Raw genomic sequence first — 18,276 nt, 5'->3', positions numbered from 1 at the left:
AAACTATTAACATTTTAGAAGTAGTTAAACAAAATAAAACTTTAGAAACAAACGCCTTTTACTGTAGAAAATAAATGTTAATTATGTTACGTTATTTAAGTCATAACATCTCATTTGTCGTCTCAACTGTTGTAATTGTTTTTCATTGTTTTATATACAAGGGAAGCTCTTTGACATTTTGCAGTTTCAAGAAGGAATATAAAAAGTTTGTATTTTGGTCGATACAATAGTCTTTTGAAGGGCGAGGTTTCTATAAATATTTAACAAAAACATATAGGCTAGTTGAAACTACTCAAGGCCTTTTTATTTTTGTAAAAAGTAAAAAAATGCGCAGGCCAATTTTTTTCACAATATTTTCAACTTATTCTTTTAATATTGAAAAGACATACAAATAACCCCCGTAACAAGCATGGATTCTGCATCTAATAACTATTCTCGCTATAACTCGTTTTTTGTGACAATCATGATCAATGTGACATTTCCATGTTAGTGTTGTATTATAACAATCTTTTTAAATAAAATAATAATATAAAAATAAAATAAATAATATATTTCTATATAATATTTAAATGTTGATTATCTTATATTCATATATATTGTGTTGTATTTATGAATTTTACGACGACTTTTCATTACAACAAATATATTTGTGAATTTTACATGTTGACAATATGTGACACCTGCATTTGGACTTAAAAATGATGAGGAAAATCAATCTCAAAAAATAAACCTATAAAATAAATTTTTCAGTATAATACATAAAATCTATTTTAGATTTCTTGTCAATATGAATGCGGTGATGAAACAAAAAACATTTTATCTACTATATTTGAATTTTTTTAATGAAAGATATTTACACTACTCTTAGTTACAAAATATAATAGTAAGTAATTAATCCATTCTGTTTATTTACAAAACAAAATCATAGTGACCATGTTATACAGAGGTTATTTGTAATCTGTCTTACTGAACTAGAATTCGCATTCACCTGACATACAAAAAGCGTTTTTGCTCACTTATAATCGATTATCCAACATTTATGAACACAGCTTTCAAACAGGAATATACAAAGGGTCAACGTTATATTATAGAATATACAATACTCAACATATTCAGGTCCCACTGTTCTTAACAACTAATTTAAATTAAATATTAATCTGTATTGCTTTGTTGACTATCTTTTAATGGCTGTTTTGGCAGCATCCTGCTCCCACTGGTGGCCTTTCTCCACCTCATGTGTAACGATGACGAAGAGTTCTTTCTCTTTGCAGTCCAGCTGATCCTGGAGGTAGTCCATGAGATCCTTTTCCTGTGATACATAGGTGGAAAAGAAAATTACACACTGTGGAAACAATTAAATAATTAAAAGCAGCATCAGGTAAATTATACACTGCGGCATGTGCTCAAGGATAGGGGAAAAAATGCTTTTCCCAGTAACGCAATCGATATAAACAAATTACCCATCATTATATAAATCTTTTAATTTAAAAGGAAGCAAGTGAAAATATGTCACATATAAACAGATTTATATATGAATTACAAACAAACATTTTCTATTTTACCTGTCCAATCATATGAGGAGCGTCAAGTTTGGAATCGAGGTTGTAATACACGCCTGAGATTCTTCTGATGGCAATCCAGTGGCGTTTTTTTAAAGGTAGTAAGACAAAGCCAAGCCTGTAGTCGCTTGGGACGTTTAAGATGAAGCCACAAATCTGTGAGAGTTGAAGGCTCTCGGGGGATCTGCACAAAAAAAGAAAAATTGACTAAAATTAACATACTTTGGTTGGATATATTGATATACACATTACAAATATTTTATCATATTCAATGAATGTTAAACAGCAACAAAATTCAACCCAACAAAACTTTGCAATGTTTATCAGTATGTATTTGAATAAGAAATAGTAGTAAAATATTCATAAATCAAAATTATGTACGAACACTATTAGATTAAATGATATTGATTTAACAATATGAAAAAAAGACTAACTTACTTTCTTTTGTCAAACCAAATGGCTTCGCAGCCCTTGCGCTGTAGAGCTGCCATAATTACATTGACATCATAATTTCCCAGGCCGAGTAGGGACTTGTGCGGATTTATCCAGACGTGCGGCGAGAGTGACTGGCATATTTCATCCAAGTCTGCCTTGCTGAATGCGTCTCTCGACTGGAACAAGTTGTTGAGTGCATGGAGGGCGCACAATTCTTTAACCTGGTGCCAACAAAACATCATAATCATTTACATTTACATTAAGAAAAATGATAAAGATGATGAAATTGTTAATGCGGCTTTGTGTATTCATTCTACTAAATGAATGAATTTATTAGTTTAATTTAATTCAAAAAAAGTGGAAGCACGTGCAAAATCATAGTAAAAATGCTTTCAAATGATGATGAATTGGCCTGCGAGACAGTGAGCTCATGTTTAACTGGCACACTGATGGGATACGAGTCTACCCAGGCAGGTAGACCTCGGGTCTTGGTCACCCACCCTGCGTAATACATAACTGGCACTGGGTCACTACAGGGTCGCCTCCACCCGCAAGTGACCAAAACCCATAAAGCGGAGAACACACATACCCCATGCTACCCAACGCCTTGTCTCGTTTTGGTAGGGAGTGCACATCTATCCGACGTTAAGCGCATGCCACGTACAGTCACAAGCGTGTATCTCAAATCAGTATCACAATCACAACGCCTCTTTTCTTAATGCATTATTATCAAAAAACCATGTAATACATGGATAGTTAAATTTTATGAGCAAAACCATGTAATAAACTGTTTTAAGAGCACAGTCATATAATAAATGGTTAGATAAATTCATTCTATTAATAAATGGTGTACTGGTGTTTTGATAAATTTTCTGCCAAACCATTAAAATTAAATAATTTTTATAAAAACCCATGAATTTTTGATCTCATTTGATTTGGTTTTTATTAAAAAAAGCATGTTATAATTAATATAATGACAAAAATACAAATAGTTTGAAATAAAAATATGAGTGTCTGGTTCTTTTGTCTTCAACTGTACTCAACGAAAATCTGGACAGTGGGGAACTTGGTTGCATCCCGTACTGTCGAGTAGAGGGTAGTGTTGTGTGGCAACAGGCAGATGTGCACAGGGGTAATACAATTTAAGAAAAATTGGACATTGGATTTGCGTCAGGAACCCCCGTGCATTGGGTGTTCCCCGCTTTATCAACTCAACAGCCAGTCAAGCTATGTTACTTAAAAGTATGTACATAAAAACAACCCACGAATGGAGAGGGTAAGTGACCCTGTACCGGTTCAACAAGTCTTGCAGACCAAAGACCAAAACCCATCATCAACTCTAAAACACCCAGGCAGGCTATGTTACTTAAAAGGTATGAACATAAAACAACCCGCGAGTAGAGACAGACACAGCAAATGATTCTTTGCCAGTTTAACATGAAAATCAGAGTCGTTAGAAGATAGTGATTGTTCGATTGTCATTTTTACTCAAGGAGCAGACCGAGGAAATTCCTTTGTCTACAAACCTGTTTCTCGTGGTAAATGCCATTTTGAGTCGCATTCATAGCAGCGAATTCGGCAGCATCACGGGACGGTGCAACGGCAAACGGAGTGCCTCTTCCAACTCATCGGCCAGCGATGCTCGCTTGCATGTTTCGACCTCGGGACGGGAAAACGGCAACGCCGACGTCGACACGGCAATTTAAATATAGAGAAAAAGCCGATTGGAAAAATAGAATCTCCGGAGGAGACGTGACACAAGTTTGGCAGAGTTTATAACGGACGTGAACTGGATAATCAAAACATAACCTAGTCTTTCAGAGGACTCTGCAACGATAACGGACAGTGTTGCCTATCGGACATCGGCTATCTCCCAACCAACCGTTTCAAACTTTCTATCGACAGTGAACAGCCAACCTAAGTTGTCGTCGGCTAACTAGAATAAAACACAAAGACGTACAATGTTCATCTGTATACACAACATTCTTATTATGTCATCAAGTATGCATATTTTTATTTTGCCCCTTCCCTCAGCCTAAGCTACATGTAATCAAGTATTGTAATTATAAGTAAGATTCTTTGTACGCTTCCTTGGGAGCAGATCGGCGATGTTTTAAAAATATATTAAATTATTAAGACGACGTATTTATGAAACGTCACTGCCATCAGAGTAGCCGCTTCTGAAAGCCGATAGAGGGCAAGTCAGAAGACCGACTATCACTACCAAAGTCCGAAACTGTAGCAGACTAGCGTCTAGCAGTACGAAGACGAACTATGAAGAGTATAAAGATGAATGAACCTCGGCGGCCGCAGTGGTTAAGGATTTGACGCGGCTCTTGTCATTGTAAGGTAAAGGTCCCGGGTTCGAATCCTGCGGCCCTATATTCAAACCCGACATATTTACTAACAAATGGGCTGTTTTGCAAAAACACCGGCACCCCTCCGGTTAATATATATTTTCAGTTGAAATACCCCCGAAAAAAATAAGACATTCGGAATGAGAGATGTAAAAGTACAGGTTCAGGAATGTTAGGAAGGTAGACAACACCTATGAATATACACGATCCTTCCGATTGGAATTACTATATGCTTTTACTTGACTTAGTACACTTAACGCCTGCGATTATGATGACAGAACACCTTGAGTGGCCTGTTTTTATTTTGCCAAGCCTAATAGTTTTAAATGGTTCAATGTAGGTAGAATTTGTTTTACCATATTATGGTCATGAATCATTCTTTCAGAGAGAGGATGAAGATGATTCATTTACATTATGTAATACAATGTTTTTGGTACGTTTGTTTCAATCAAACAATTCTGAAACTGCTTCTTCTAAAAGGTCAACTTTGTTTAGTAGTATATTTGTATACTATGTACAATACACTTCCTAATGAATGGAAATGAATCAAACAGATAGGATTTTAAGGAAGAGATAATGAGTAGAGAAGAATGTCCTTGACTGTCCAGAGCAAGCACGTGTACCAATTCGGTCAAAGGTTTGTCTCTCGTCTAGGAAAGAGGCGGAAGATGGATGCAATGGTGTCTACCACGTTGAATGGTATGAATTGAATATGCTGAATGGTAGTGATGTTACAGTTAATTCGCCTGAACCTTAATTGATTGTATGGAATGACATTTGAGCTTTCAAGGATGGGATATATGTGTTTCAGGATCAATTTTTTCAAGGATTTTGCGAAGTAAACTGATGTGCCGAAATGACTTAGGGAGATGAGGTTTTTTATTTGATGTGGAGGTTAATTAAAAATAATTAGGGGAGAAAAAGTGATTTTGTAAGGTGAGGATATTGGGTTCGTAGTGCGGCAAACTCATTTTCAGTGCTTAGATTTGCAGTCACCACCAGAGTTGAAAGAAGGGTAAAGGGAGAGAAGGGAAGTTTGATAAGAAACGGCCTGAACTGTAGGCGAGAAGTGGAGAGGGAGATAGAAGTGGCCTGCAAAATTAGAATAAGACTGAAGGAGATGGTGGAATATCGTTTGGTATTAGGATTAATGTATCGCAGTGGGCCATGTTGTCCCGGAGATTTGTATGTTATGTCGTGTGATTTTTGATATAGCAGGTGAACTGAAAGAAATCTTTAGGTATAGAAAAATGGAAGGGCATAATGCTAATTTTTGTGCAAATGGGATTAATCAGTACAAAAGTAAATAAAAGAAGTAACAAAGCATTATTTACTGTTCATTTGGAATATAACTAATATAACTCCTAATTACCTGTAACTAATGTAAAAGATAATGGATTTCATTTTAAATTAAATTGAGTGGTGCGTTTAAGTTTCCATGAGTTTATTTATTGTTACGGTACTATTGATACACCCCACAAACTTCTCCACCAAGCTACCAGCACCCATAACTTGGGTTGGAACCCTTGACAGTGTGTGATGAAAATATATGAAACTGGTATAGATAGGGTTGTGAGGTCAATTTAATAAAATTTAGTTTATGTGAAAAGTTTTTACTACAGAACATAGAAATGAAAAACACACTGAACTAATATAGAATAAATGAATCATTATTATTTGCAATTTTCACCACTAATCACAGAAATTGTAGTATCTCCCATGTATGAAGGTGACATTTGTTGCTATTTTTTTCCTTTCTATAATGTAGAGGGCAAATGTAGCTGTACATAAAAGAAGAAACATTAGTATTTGCCAATTCTTATTTTTTATTTATTATTCTCTAAAACTAGTAGGAAAATTCAAGTAAAACTAGATAAGCAGTACCTAACAAGTGCGTTTAAGAGAAGAAAAAACCATAGCCTTTTTCAATCGCTCGAAAGAAAAAGAACATTTATAAGGAAATGTAGACCAATAAATACTGTAAAAAAGGAAGTAAATTAATGAAGTACAAGCATGGGTAGTCCTCAACTTGTCACATTATGCTTTGAAAGGAAAAATGAAGAAAAGATATGAGCAAAATTACTTAAATCGTTAAAAAAAGTCACAGTGGGGTCATTCTAAGCCCCAGTAAAAAAAATAAACAAAAAATATCTCCTGAGTCATTGTGGAGTAAAATACATCCAAGAATGCACTTATAATGGTCCTTCAAACTGAAGCACAACTGTGGTGGATCGTTTGTCCACAGCCACAGCAGGACTACCGACTTAATTTACAGGGTACTCATTTCACCACCAATTATTATTATTACTTTTTTATTCTTCAAAAGTATGCAACAAAACAGATTGTGTGTGGTAAATTTTGACCTCACAACGACCTCCAAGGGCTAAATAAGTACTGCAAAGAGGAACCAAGTTTTATATTATTGAGTCGTGATATCAGTGGGTGATGATTGATGATATGCCAGTTGATAAGATTTTTTGGGCTTTTACACCCCCTGATCTATTTTCGTGTGTAGATGGTCAATTTTTTCTGTTTTAATGCCCAATTTGAATAAAAATGGCCTTCCCGGTCTGTTGATATTCGACTGGTGGGGGTGAAAAATAGTGGAGATTGCGCGAAAGCGTTCATCGGGAAAAAAAACCGTGAATATCGTCAAAAAAATAGCTAGGCGTTTTCGCGAATCCGCCAAGAGAGTCAACCGTCCTTCGTTGGACACCGGCGGAACTCGTTTGTGCAGAAAGCCAGCGGTCTGCACGAGGCGGAAAAAAGACGTCGCCTGACGCTTCGGCCGGGGTGGGGATGTGAAATCGATCGCGACGACATGTTTTCGATAAAGTGTCCGACGGACTTCTCGGCTCGGCGTTGAAACGAAGATTGAAAGAGAAAGAGAGACCGCATCATCGCCCGTGGTCATCATCACGACGACACCCATCGCCGGCCCGCCCGCCCAGTCGTAAGTACGAGATGGCGAGCCCTCCGGCTTCCGCCCGACCCTTTATCACTTATGTTTACTTCGCCCTTAGCCCTTCGCCCATCGACGACCTTTTCCAAACTACTAGCTCGATGAATCATAAATCAATTAAATCCAAACAATCACGGCATTTTCTTCGAACTATTTATTCTTCTGTAAACAACCACACCTTTCAAATCCGTTCATATTCTGTCATTCCTTATAAAAAATATTAACACCTTGCAAAATGAAAACGAAAAATCGTTTTTCCTTAAAATAAAAGTACAATAAATAAATATAGATTTTTTTCTCTGTACAATGAATACAGGATGAGCCAAATCCATCTTTGTTCTACTAAAGTGAAAAAAATAAATGAATAACCGGATGAATCATCATGATGTCACTTATATAACTTCTACCGATGTTGACAATATAAAATTAATTATAATCCGTTCAAATTAAAATAAAAAGAATAAATCTACCTGACGGTTTGACATACCTTGTTAAGTTTAAACTAGAAAAACATATTTCGTTTCCATCTTGATTCTCAGGTAGGATCTGATTATCCTATCACATAATAAGAAAGTTGCATTACTGCAATTATTTTATTACATCTTATTAATTAAATAGACATAAAATATATGACATTATTTTGACAGTTTGTTATGTCTTGTCAAGATTATTTATTGAAGTAAAGAGATCAGGGATGAAGGCATGTAGATGAAAAAACCAACTTGTTTTTCGGCTGTATTTGACGTCTTCCTCGGGACTTTGAAAAACTTTACAACCAGTTCGGACATGTGGTCCCTTGTCAAGGTTTTTTAGATATCGTGAGATGTGGGATTAGAAAAATATTGTCTTTGTCTTATTTGGAGATTGTGAGATGCAGTCTGGTGTGGCGTAGGTTTTAGAAAAACATTTTCTTTATCGTGCCAACGTTTCGATCTTTATTGAGCCCTGAAGATGATCTCAATAAAGCTAGAAACATACGTTGGCACGATAAAGAAAATGTTTTTCTAAAACCTACTTCACACCAGACCGCATCTCCACGATCTCCAAATAATCATTGACTGTCACTAAACACCACACATTGTCTTTAAAATGCCAATGTTTCCATATTGAGGATAAGTTGAATTTCTTACAATACAGCTTTTTTTTCCAAATATTTTATATAAAAAGTCAAAATACTTTTAGTTATTATATATTAATTAATATATGATATTTAGTTTACACGTAAACTCAGCCTCAGCTATGCTAATATCATAAATCAAATGCAATATCTTCAATCAACATACATAAAACACACAAAACAAATAATAAAATATAGAAAACAATCATTTCCCTCTACACTTCAAACAATTCTACATAGTCTAAATTTCCAACTATTTGTCTCTCCTTTCCCTAATAATCCCGCCTATATTTCAGTCCCTGTCCTCTCAAAGAAGTCGATTTCTCATAGAAAAACCAATTTCTATCACTACCTCCTTCCCCACTCCTTCAAAATCAAACACATATAAACAAAAAAAACATTAAAATCTCATTAACATTTTCAACACGACACACAACAGTGACACATCTACACAGAAAACACTTTGAGTGAGCACAAAAACTTTGATTAAACTTAAAATTTCTTTATTGTGTACATCATTGTATAAATTCATAGTCGAAATGTTTATAAATCCCAGGGCCTGTAGATGATCTCAATAAAGATCGAAACGTTGGCACAATAAAGAAAATGTTTTTCTAACCTACATCACACCTCACCGCATCTCACAATCTTTAAAATATATATATATATATTTTAAAAAAATCTTAAATCCAAATTGTATTACTGAGTCTGTGACAGACAGACCAGAATGATTGGTAACATCTTAATTTCAGGTTCAACACCCCATAGACCTCAAAGAGAAATCTCACACCTATTATTATATAAAACATATAAATTATAATTTTGACTTGGCAATATTCTGAATTACAATAATTATTACTTTGGTGGTTGGGGACCAGTGAGACGTACCAGGGCTACAGTGGAAATTGAACCAATTGAACGGAGTCTGACGCCGTACCCACACCCGGCCTAGTTGTCAAACATTCCAATGAGTTGATTTTTTATGTTGAGAGAGCCTTTAAATGTTTGGCTGAAATTTGAATTTAAGCTCTCTTCTTACATTACATATTAAACTTTCGTTGTCTGAAAACACCTTCCAAAAAGCCCTATCAAAAAGGAATTTTATCATCTATAAAAGAAAAAAGAATGGCAACAATTATTCTTTTTTATTTTATTAACAATTTTTATTTTATTCTAATAAATATGTTAAACTCTTGTTTTCCTGATTTTTTATGGCAGCAGAATGTTTAAAAAAATAAATTCCTCTTTTCATTTTACATCATTTGAAATAACAAAAACCTCAAATTGATTGATTTACTCAATCAAACTCAGATATGAAGTTTTACATCACTTGACATACAGAATAGTTTTTTGTACATTAAATCTCCTGGAAATTGATCATTTGTCTTCATTCCACTAGCAGCCAATTCAAGTATTTGCTGCAAACAGAATAGTATAAATTCACACATTCTCTGTTCATAAAAATCTTTGATTTTGAAAAAAAAAATATTTTGTCTTATTTTATACAGAGTATTTAATTTGACTTTTTTTTTGAAAAATTCATTTCAGAATAAGAACATTCGAAGTACAATTAAAATTCTGAAATGAGCTATCAAATGCAAGGACAGCAAAACAGAAACAGTAGTATGTATCTGTAAAACATTCCAATTATTGAAGAAGGAAGAAAACGTTCAATTAAATTAATTTGTTGTTATTGTGTTTTTTTTCCAGTGTCTCACTCCAATTACCAAGGGAGTGACCTACCAATGGGGTCTGTAAAGGATCAGACTTTACTATGGCAACAGAACTCTTACCTTGCCGATTCCGGAATCCATTCTGGGGCTACGACGCAAGCCCCCTCCCTTTCAGGAAAGGAAGAAGACATGGATGGCGAACAGCTGATGTTCGATCTGGATCAGGGTTTCACTCCCGGCTTCACTCAGGAACAAGTTGATGGTAACATCTTGTCGGTTGTTTCTCTGTTGAATTTTAGTTTCATCACTGTTTTTGCAGAGATGAACCAGCAGTTGGCCCAGACAAGATCGCAGAGGGTGAGAGCCGCCATGTTCCCAGAAACATTAGAGGAGGGTATTGAAATACCCTCAACACAGTTTGACACATCTCAAGCGACTGCTGTCCAACGTCTGTCCGAACCGAGTCAGATGCTTAAACATGCTGTAGTGAATCTCATCAATTATCAAGTAAATTCCTGCATGTTAAATTTTACAAACAGTGTCTATATCTTTGGTTAACTTTGCCATTTAGGATGATGCAGATTTAGCTACAAGGGCTATACCAGACTTGATCAAACTAATGAATGATGAAGACCAAGTAGTTGTGTCACAAGCTGCAATGATGGTTCACCAGCTGTCAAAGAAAGAAGCATCACGCCATGCCATTATGAATAATTCCCAGGTATTCAAAACTGAATATATTCTTCCTCAAGACTATTCACGGAAAATTTTTGTAGATGGTCGCTGCTTTAGTCAGGGCAATTTCTAACAGCAATGATCTAGAAACAACCAAAGGAGCGGTTGGTACACTGCACAATTTGTCACATCACAGACAAGGTCTGCTCGCAATTTTCAAGAGTGGTGGGATCCCAGCTTTGGTCAAGCTGCTCAGCTCTCCGATTGAGTCGGTTCTGTTCTATGCTATCACCACTCTTCATAATTTACTGCTCCACCAAGAAGGGAGCAAAATGGCGGTGAGATTAGCCGGTGGTTTGCAGAAGATGGTTGCATTGTTGCAAAGAAACAACGTCAAATTCCTTGCCATTGTAACTGACTGTCTCCAAATCCTGGCTTATGGAAATCAGGAAAGTAAACTTATCATCTTAGCTTCCCAAGGACCTATTGAACTCGTAAGAATTATGAGAAGCTATGATTATGAGAAACTTTTATGGACCACTTCTCGTGTTTTAAAAGGTTTGTATTCATTTTATTTTATAGTATATATTAAGATGGTTGTAATATTTTGTTTTATTTCCAGTTTTATCCGTATGCTCAAGTAATAAGCCTGCTATTGTTGAAGCTGGTGGAATGCAAGCTCTTGCAATGCACCTCGGTCACCCATCACAAAGGCTTGTACAAAATTGCCTGTGGACTTTGCGAAATTTATCTGATGCTGGAACTAAGGTCGATGGGCTCGAGGGTTTGTTGCAGTCATTGGTCCAACTGTTAGGTTCTGCTGATGTCAACATGGTGACTTGTGCTGCTGGAATACTATCAAACTTAACTTGTAACAATCAGAGAAATAAAGTCACCGTCTGCCAAGTCGGTGGTGTCGATGCTCTTGTCAGAACAATCGTGACAGCAGGGGACAGAGAAGAAATCACCGAACCAGCTGTTAGAACGTACATTTGTTTTGTCTTCTTCTAAATATTAAATATTAATTTATTTTTAGGTTTGTGCACTAAGGCATTTGACTTCAAGGCATGTTGAAAGTGAAATGGCTCAAAATGGTGTACGTCTAAATTATGGTTTACAAGTCATTGTCAAACTGTTGCATCCTCCGTCTCGTTGGCCTTTGGTTAAAGCAGTCATTGGATTAATAAGAAACTTAGCCCTATGCCAGGCAAATCATGCTCCTTTAAGAGATCATGGAGCCATACATCATCTTGTCAGACTTCTCATCCGGGCATTCCAAGATAGTCAACGAGTAAGTTGTTTATTTTAACATGTGTATTACTTTAATCGCATCTCCACACCAGAAAGGTAGACAAGGTTGTAGGTAAAATAGCTGGCCTCGGTGAGCCGTCAAGCATTCTCTTTCTATTTATGGTTAAATTATTGCACATGTCACTATCAGTCTGTTTTATTTATTTTTTAATCCATTTGTCTACATTTATCATAATTTGTTTTTACAGCAACAACAGAACACATTGACAAGAAATAATGCCGTCAACAGTGGAAACCAGACACCTTCAGTATATGCTGATGGCGTTAGAATGGAGGAGATCGTTGAAGGAACAGTCGGAGCACTTCACATCCTTGCTCGAGAAAGCCATAACAGGGTCATAATACGGGGTCAGCTTGTTATTCCAATCTTTGTACAGCTTTTGTTCAACGAGATTGAGAACATACAAAGGGTAGCTGCAGGTGTGCTCTGCGAACTGGCTTTGGACAAAGAAGGGGCTGAGTTGATTGAGCAAGAAGGCGCTACAGCTCCACTCACAGAACTCCTTCATTCCCGCAATGAGGGTGTCGGTAAGTACATCATTTTTTAATTGTTTTTATTATGTCTTATTGTATCTAAAATATTTTGGTATGACTTATTTTAATAATTTTTAGCTACATATGCCGCTGCAGTGTTGTTCCGAATGTCTGAAGACAAGCCTCAAGACTATAAGAAACGACTTTCAATGGAGCTCACTAACTCCCTCTGTACTGGGAATCTTTGGAACACTGGCGATTTAAGTATGCCACCCGATCTTCAGGTAAGGATCGTTTAAAGCCCTTCTCACTTACAAGTGTAGTACAATTTGCACTTGAACCAACTGAGTGATTCAAAAGCAGATAATTTGTTAAACATGCTTCTCTACAGCATTGTTGTTTCATTTCATTCTATTTATTTTAGTTTGGTTTGACAAATTGTTTTTTTCAATTTAGAATTTAGATTCACGGTTAGATTTTTCTTCTTTTTTTTTGCATGTTGAGTAATATTTTGTATTGATCAATCTGGAAAACAGGACATGTTAAGCGAAGACAGTTATGATGGTTTGTACACAAACACAGCACCTAGTGTTCAAAGCAGCCATGGAAGGACAACACCTTTACCAGGTAGTTAATGCTTACTTTTACAACAAACAAAATACCTCTTAAATTTGTTAATATTTAAATAATAACAATAACATACATAACAAAAGCAATGTTTCAGTTCATGATGCTAAAAAAATATTAATTTATGCCAAATAAATTTTGTATCCAAATATTGTCACTAATCTTGATAATTATTTATATCTGCAAGTAAAATAATAGTAATTCTTTGTAATGAAACTAAACTAAATTTTGGTTTTTATTTTTATTTTCAAAATCTTCTAAATCATCTTTTACTCTTATTTCATAATTTATGTTTAAGGCACTTGAACTCTTCCCTTCTCTACATAACAGGTAAACAATTGTTACTAACAGTAATTTCTTTTAGTTTCTTTTTTTCATAAAATTTTGCTAGCATGCCATACTGTATTTTATTTATTTATTATTATTATTTTTTATTTTTTTGTGCAAACGTACTTGGTTTTACATCACTTTGCTGTTTTAAATTCTAGATTTGGTTCTAAAAGTTGAAATTTTCTAAAACCAAATGGTAAGTACACAGCTTTGATAGTCATAAAAATATTTTTGTTTTTATTCTCATTATCGATCTAACAAAAATCACATAATTTGCATATAAAAACAAAAATGGTACCAATTGTCCAGGTTTCATGGAACTTCTAAATTTTATAAACAGCCCAGCATTGTGCCAGTGTTATGATCTCTGTTCCTGCCATAATTATTCACACCCCATATTGTTTGGCATAGAAATTGAATAAGCAAATGTGTAATTTTCAAACTGGGGTATTACCAAAATCATACCCAACTTTTTAATTTCAAATGGCACTCTATATTCTCTCTTAGGTTTATGAAACTAGATTTATTTCTAAAAAAAAAATTAAACAAAAAAATCAAAAAGTTAAAAATTAACAAAGTTGACCATGTTTAATGTTTTACACAGAATATCACGATTGTTCTCTTTCCAAATCTGTTCTATTCTTACTTATAGTGAGTTTTCTCCGTTTTTTCTACAGTTCCATATCAAACTTTCAAGTCTGGATGAGGTCGGGATATCGATTTTAATTAATGCCCGGTTCATTCAAACTTTTGAGCCAGCCTTATAAAAGGTCAAAAATGAAGTCTTCTCCACTGCGGGAATTTTTTAGCACACATTTGCAGGTTCACATCCTACCTGTAAACAGGACAAGGTTATTCACAGTCGCTTGAAACTAATTAGAAAAAAGTAAATAAAACATAGATGCCAAACAGCAATTATCAAATACCTCACGATCGTAACAAAAACATCACTATTGTAATGCTTACTTCATTAAATTGAAAATGTCCTCTCAGAATCATTGCAATCTCAAACTTATATTATGCAGGGTGGGCGACCAAGACCCGAGGGGTTAAATGCCTAGGTAGACTCGTACCCCATCCCTAAAAGGTCTTGGTCGGCTCACTTGTCCTGCATAAATCTCTTGGACTTGTTCACAAACCCCAAGATTTTGGACCATTTATCTCGGGGAGTGATTTGGTGATGTCTGCTCCTTCAAAGATTTCAAATCTAGACTTGCCGTTTCTTCTTTTATTTCACAAAAAAGGATCTGGTACCCTTGCGGAGAGGTGTCTTCTCAGTGGGCAGTGGCCTGTCAGAATACCTATTAGCCTCCTAATTCCCTTCCTTGAGTTAGAGAACAGCCATTTCGATTCTGCTGGTTTGATCACCTTAAGGAATTGTTTCATACCCCAGGTTTTAATACTCTTTTGCCGTGCTCATAGAGTTAGGTAATACCGGTTGTGGCCTGACAAACGCAGTATTAGAGCCTTCTTTGGCTAGGCTATCTGTCTCTTTATTGCCATGGTGTCTTGTATGTGCTGGTGTCCAAATAAGGGTTACTTTGTTCTCAAACCTGGAAGAAATCCTGTTGGTAATATCTACAGTTTCCTCCACCAGTCTAGACGTTGACAAATCTTTTTGTAATGACCTAAGACTAGCCTGACTGTCAGAAAAAATTCTAATATCTTTTCCCTTAATTTTATTTTCCATAAGTGTTCTACAACACACATTAATGGCCCAGATTTCCGTCTGAAAAACAGAGGTGTTATTGCCAAGAGGGGAGGAGATGCTGATTCCTAATTTAGGTAGATTCCTGCACCGCTCCCTTTACCTTTAATAAGTGAACCATCTGTATAGCTGTCTATGTTTGCGATGGTCATCATCCACACTATAATTATATTCACAAGGGGTGACTACCTGAAAGTACTTTTTCCCCAAAGGGGTTTTAATCTTTTTATCACTAACGCTTAATAATTGGCCGTTAATCTTACTTAGTAGTTGTAAGATTTTCGAGTGGCCTATGTTATTGCACTTATGATTCCAGCTGCCTTCGCTAATTAATCTGTAGCAGCTGATTTGTGCTCTGACCTTAGCCTCAATGTGTAGAGGTGTGGTATTGGTTATGACAATCTCAAACTTATATTGCAAACAATTGAATGAGTAGATTTAAAAAAAAAAAAAACTTAAATAACAAACAGGTTTGAGAAAGAGAAAAATAATCACGACAATCATGTGTAAAACTTGTTAATTTTCAACATAAACTTTAACAGGCATAACGTGTTAATTTTCAACTATTTTTTTATTTAATTTTCTTAGAAACAAATGTAGTTTCATAAATGCAAGAGAAAAATATGTAGTGCCATTTGAATTCGAAGAGTTAGTATGATTTCGGTACTACCTGTAGAAAATTAGAGATTTGATTACGCATGCAATTTCTATGCTTAAAATTAAGTAATATTAAGATTTTATTCTAGCTATTTTTGATTTTTAGAAAAAGGGGTATAACATTGTTTCAGACACCCTGTACATCGCTCTTGTAATACTGAAACATTACCAGATTATCATGAAGTAAATTAATTTCCATTAGAAGAAGATAATGCTTAAAAATGGAGACATTTTAAATATGATCCAATATAGTAAAATATTAACATAATAGCTATAACATTAGAAGATTTTTTTTACATTAAATAATTAGAAGTAGTTTCAAAGCTCAAATGAAGGGGATAATATATTCCTTGACAGTTTGGTGAAGGAACTGAGGGTTCCTTTTTTTTTTTTTTTTTTTCAAATTTGCCTTATCTCTGATCTCTTATATAACTCAAAGATGAAAAAACAACATTTGTTTATTTCTCTATTTTACATGATAAGTATAAAAATTTTAAAAGTTCAAGTATTGTTTTAAATTGAGAAGTAGAGCTTTGGCCGAATAGTAGTGTCTGTTACATAGCCCAAGTGCTGGGTGTGCCGACTCTACAATCCACCGTGGCTCCTGCGGTTTAGAGCAACCTTAAGTCTTGAACATGATGTACAGTGCTACGGACAATCATTACCTTGTGTAGTGAATGCTTTGCTTCATGTGCAATGAGTAACATCTTTTCAAAGACAGTCAGTTATGGTATGGGGGTGCAATCAACATCATTGCCCATACTGAACTGATACAGAATGGATCTTTGACTGCACTAAGGTACAGTAAGGACGTTCTGGATGCTGTGTCCCATTCACTCCCATTGAGAACAACTTTGTGATAATGCATGAAATGCTCAACTGTATTATTTCAAAAGGTCACCCATTACTTGGATGATGTAGGGATTACCACCACAATAAATTGGCCAGCATATTCTCACATAAATCCTTTAGAACATTTGGGACATGATAAAGTGACAGATCAGACAAGGTTTCTGTTTCACAACTTGATATCTGATCACTTATTTACTTGCCACCTAGGAGACTTAAGGCCCTCCATGAGACCAGAGGAGGTAACACAAATTTAGAGTGTAATAAATTGTAATTTGGTTTACATTAGAATAATATGTTGTAATTAATATAACAATAAAAACATATATTGTTAGAAATAATCAATAAAATATGTCTGGTTTTTTGTCTCTGAGTGTATAATTATTAAGGCTGATATCGATCTCATCAACATAGATACTCTTTCAAATGTCAAAATTTACCTAATTAATACAGAACATGTTGATTTCTTTTTTAAAGGATATGACCAGATACCAGTAAATCAAATGCTGACACTAGGAAGCCCCACGCCACAAGATAATTCTGTATTTTATCCTATGGATATCGATGAGGACCTAACATTAAATATTTTAGCAGGTCTGACATTACCAGAAAATTCTAGTCAAAACCTCGATTGGTATGATACAGACATATAGCATTAATGTTATTTTAAATTAATCATAGCACATACTTCACACCAAACTTTAAGGAGTATGGATAAAACCAAATTATTCCTGTTTCTATTGCCTAACAAGTATTGTATATAAAATACCTTTTTTTTTTTTTTTTTCTAATTGATATTAGTTAGTTACCAAGTAATCAACTTGAGAAGTTTTGCTTTTGTTTGTAGAATTTGCCAATTGAAATTGTATCCCTTTAATATTTAAGCGTGTTTTGATATAAATTATCAAACACTTTAATTAGATTTTCATATCAAAATTAAAATATTGATTATTAGAAAATGTTCTACTGTCTATTAGATATATCAGTAATATAAAGATAGATTGATTTTTGTTTTTCAAATGTAGGCACTTAAGTAAGCTTATACATAAATGTGATTTTATTACTTTTAGCTATTAATTTTATTGTCTACAAAATCGTATATAAGTTTTAGACTTAAAATTACTGTTTATAAAATATGTCGAAATTCATTTTAAATGTTTTATTTTATTTATTGTTAGATGTTCTTAAAAAAGAAAGAAATAAAAATAAAAATTGAGCACAATGTTCCTTGAGTGTTCATCGTCAATACATTTTGTATCGTGTTTTCCCCATGTGAGTGACATTTGTAATGTGTAAAAGAAATATTTCTTTTGGACATTTATTCATATAATGTATAAGAATTTTTATGTGTTAAGCACTAAAAATGTCATCTACTAATAAAACATATATGCACAACAATTATATCTGGAGTATTGTATCTTCTAAATAAATTTATATAACCCTTTATATACAAAATAAAGTCAATAAAGAAGTCCAATAAAACTGGTTCTAAATTATCTTCCTTCCAATCAAGAAAAAATCAAATTTCAGCTTTTTTTTTAA

At 34.6% G+C, this 18,276-nt stretch overlaps 2 protein-coding genes across 7 annotated transcripts; one reads left to right on the top strand and one right to left on the bottom strand.

Moving 5' to 3' along the window:
- Window positions 1-135: 135 nt before the first annotated feature.
- LOC106663633 (josephin-like protein) lies at window positions 136-3,966 on the bottom strand. Its single transcript, XM_014388611.2, has 4 exons — window positions 3,521-3,966; window positions 1,998-2,215; window positions 1,563-1,743; window positions 136-1,309 (listed from the first exon to the last, which is right to left on the bottom strand). The coding sequence occupies exons 1-4, from the start codon at window positions 3,557-3,559 to the stop codon at window positions 1,175-1,177; spliced, it is 573 nt and encodes a 190-aa protein (XP_014244097.1). The 5' UTR covers window positions 3,560-3,966; the 3' UTR covers window positions 136-1,174.
- A 238-nt stretch (window positions 3,967-4,204) lies between these two features.
- Window positions 4,205-18,216, top strand: LOC106663631 (armadillo segment polarity protein-like). Of its 6 annotated transcripts, XR_001340066.2 has the most exons (14): window positions 6,934-7,304; window positions 9,979-10,053; window positions 10,141-10,365; window positions 10,423-10,610; window positions 10,675-10,824; window positions 10,880-11,336; window positions 11,401-11,756; window positions 11,815-12,069; window positions 12,278-12,617; window positions 12,702-12,847; window positions 13,100-13,190; window positions 13,489-13,520; window positions 13,679-13,716; window positions 17,212-17,301. XR_001340066.2 is itself a non-coding variant. In XM_014388607.2 (13 exons), exons 2-12 carry the CDS (start codon window positions 10,014-10,016, stop codon window positions 13,494-13,496), a joined length of 2,256 nt encoding a protein of 751 aa, XP_014244093.1. In that variant the 5' UTR covers window positions 6,935-7,304; window positions 9,979-10,013; the 3' UTR covers window positions 13,497-13,520; window positions 17,212-17,300. The 6 variants fall into 6 exon arrangements, 5 of the variants coding, with proteins under 5 accessions (XP_024080719.1, XP_014244092.1, XP_014244091.1 ...); XM_014388607.2 differs by lacking the exon at window positions 13,679-13,716 and having other exon boundaries at window positions 6,935-7,304; window positions 17,212-17,300; XM_024224951.1 differs by lacking the exons at window positions 6,934-7,304; window positions 13,489-13,520; window positions 13,679-13,716 and adding an exon at window positions 4,205-4,338 and having other exon boundaries at window positions 17,212-18,216.
- Window positions 18,217-18,276: the final 60 nt, after the last annotated feature.

Source organism: Cimex lectularius, unplaced genomic scaffold, assembly GCF_000648675.2.
Source record: "Cimex lectularius strain Harlan isolate CLEC.00 unplaced genomic scaffold, Clec_2.1 scaffold100, whole genome shotgun sequence".
NCBI lineage: Eukaryota > Metazoa > Arthropoda > Insecta > Hemiptera > Cimicidae > Cimex > Cimex lectularius.
The sequence above is the reverse complement of the archived record's forward strand: the minus strand, read 5'-3'. Positions and strand labels throughout refer to the sequence as shown.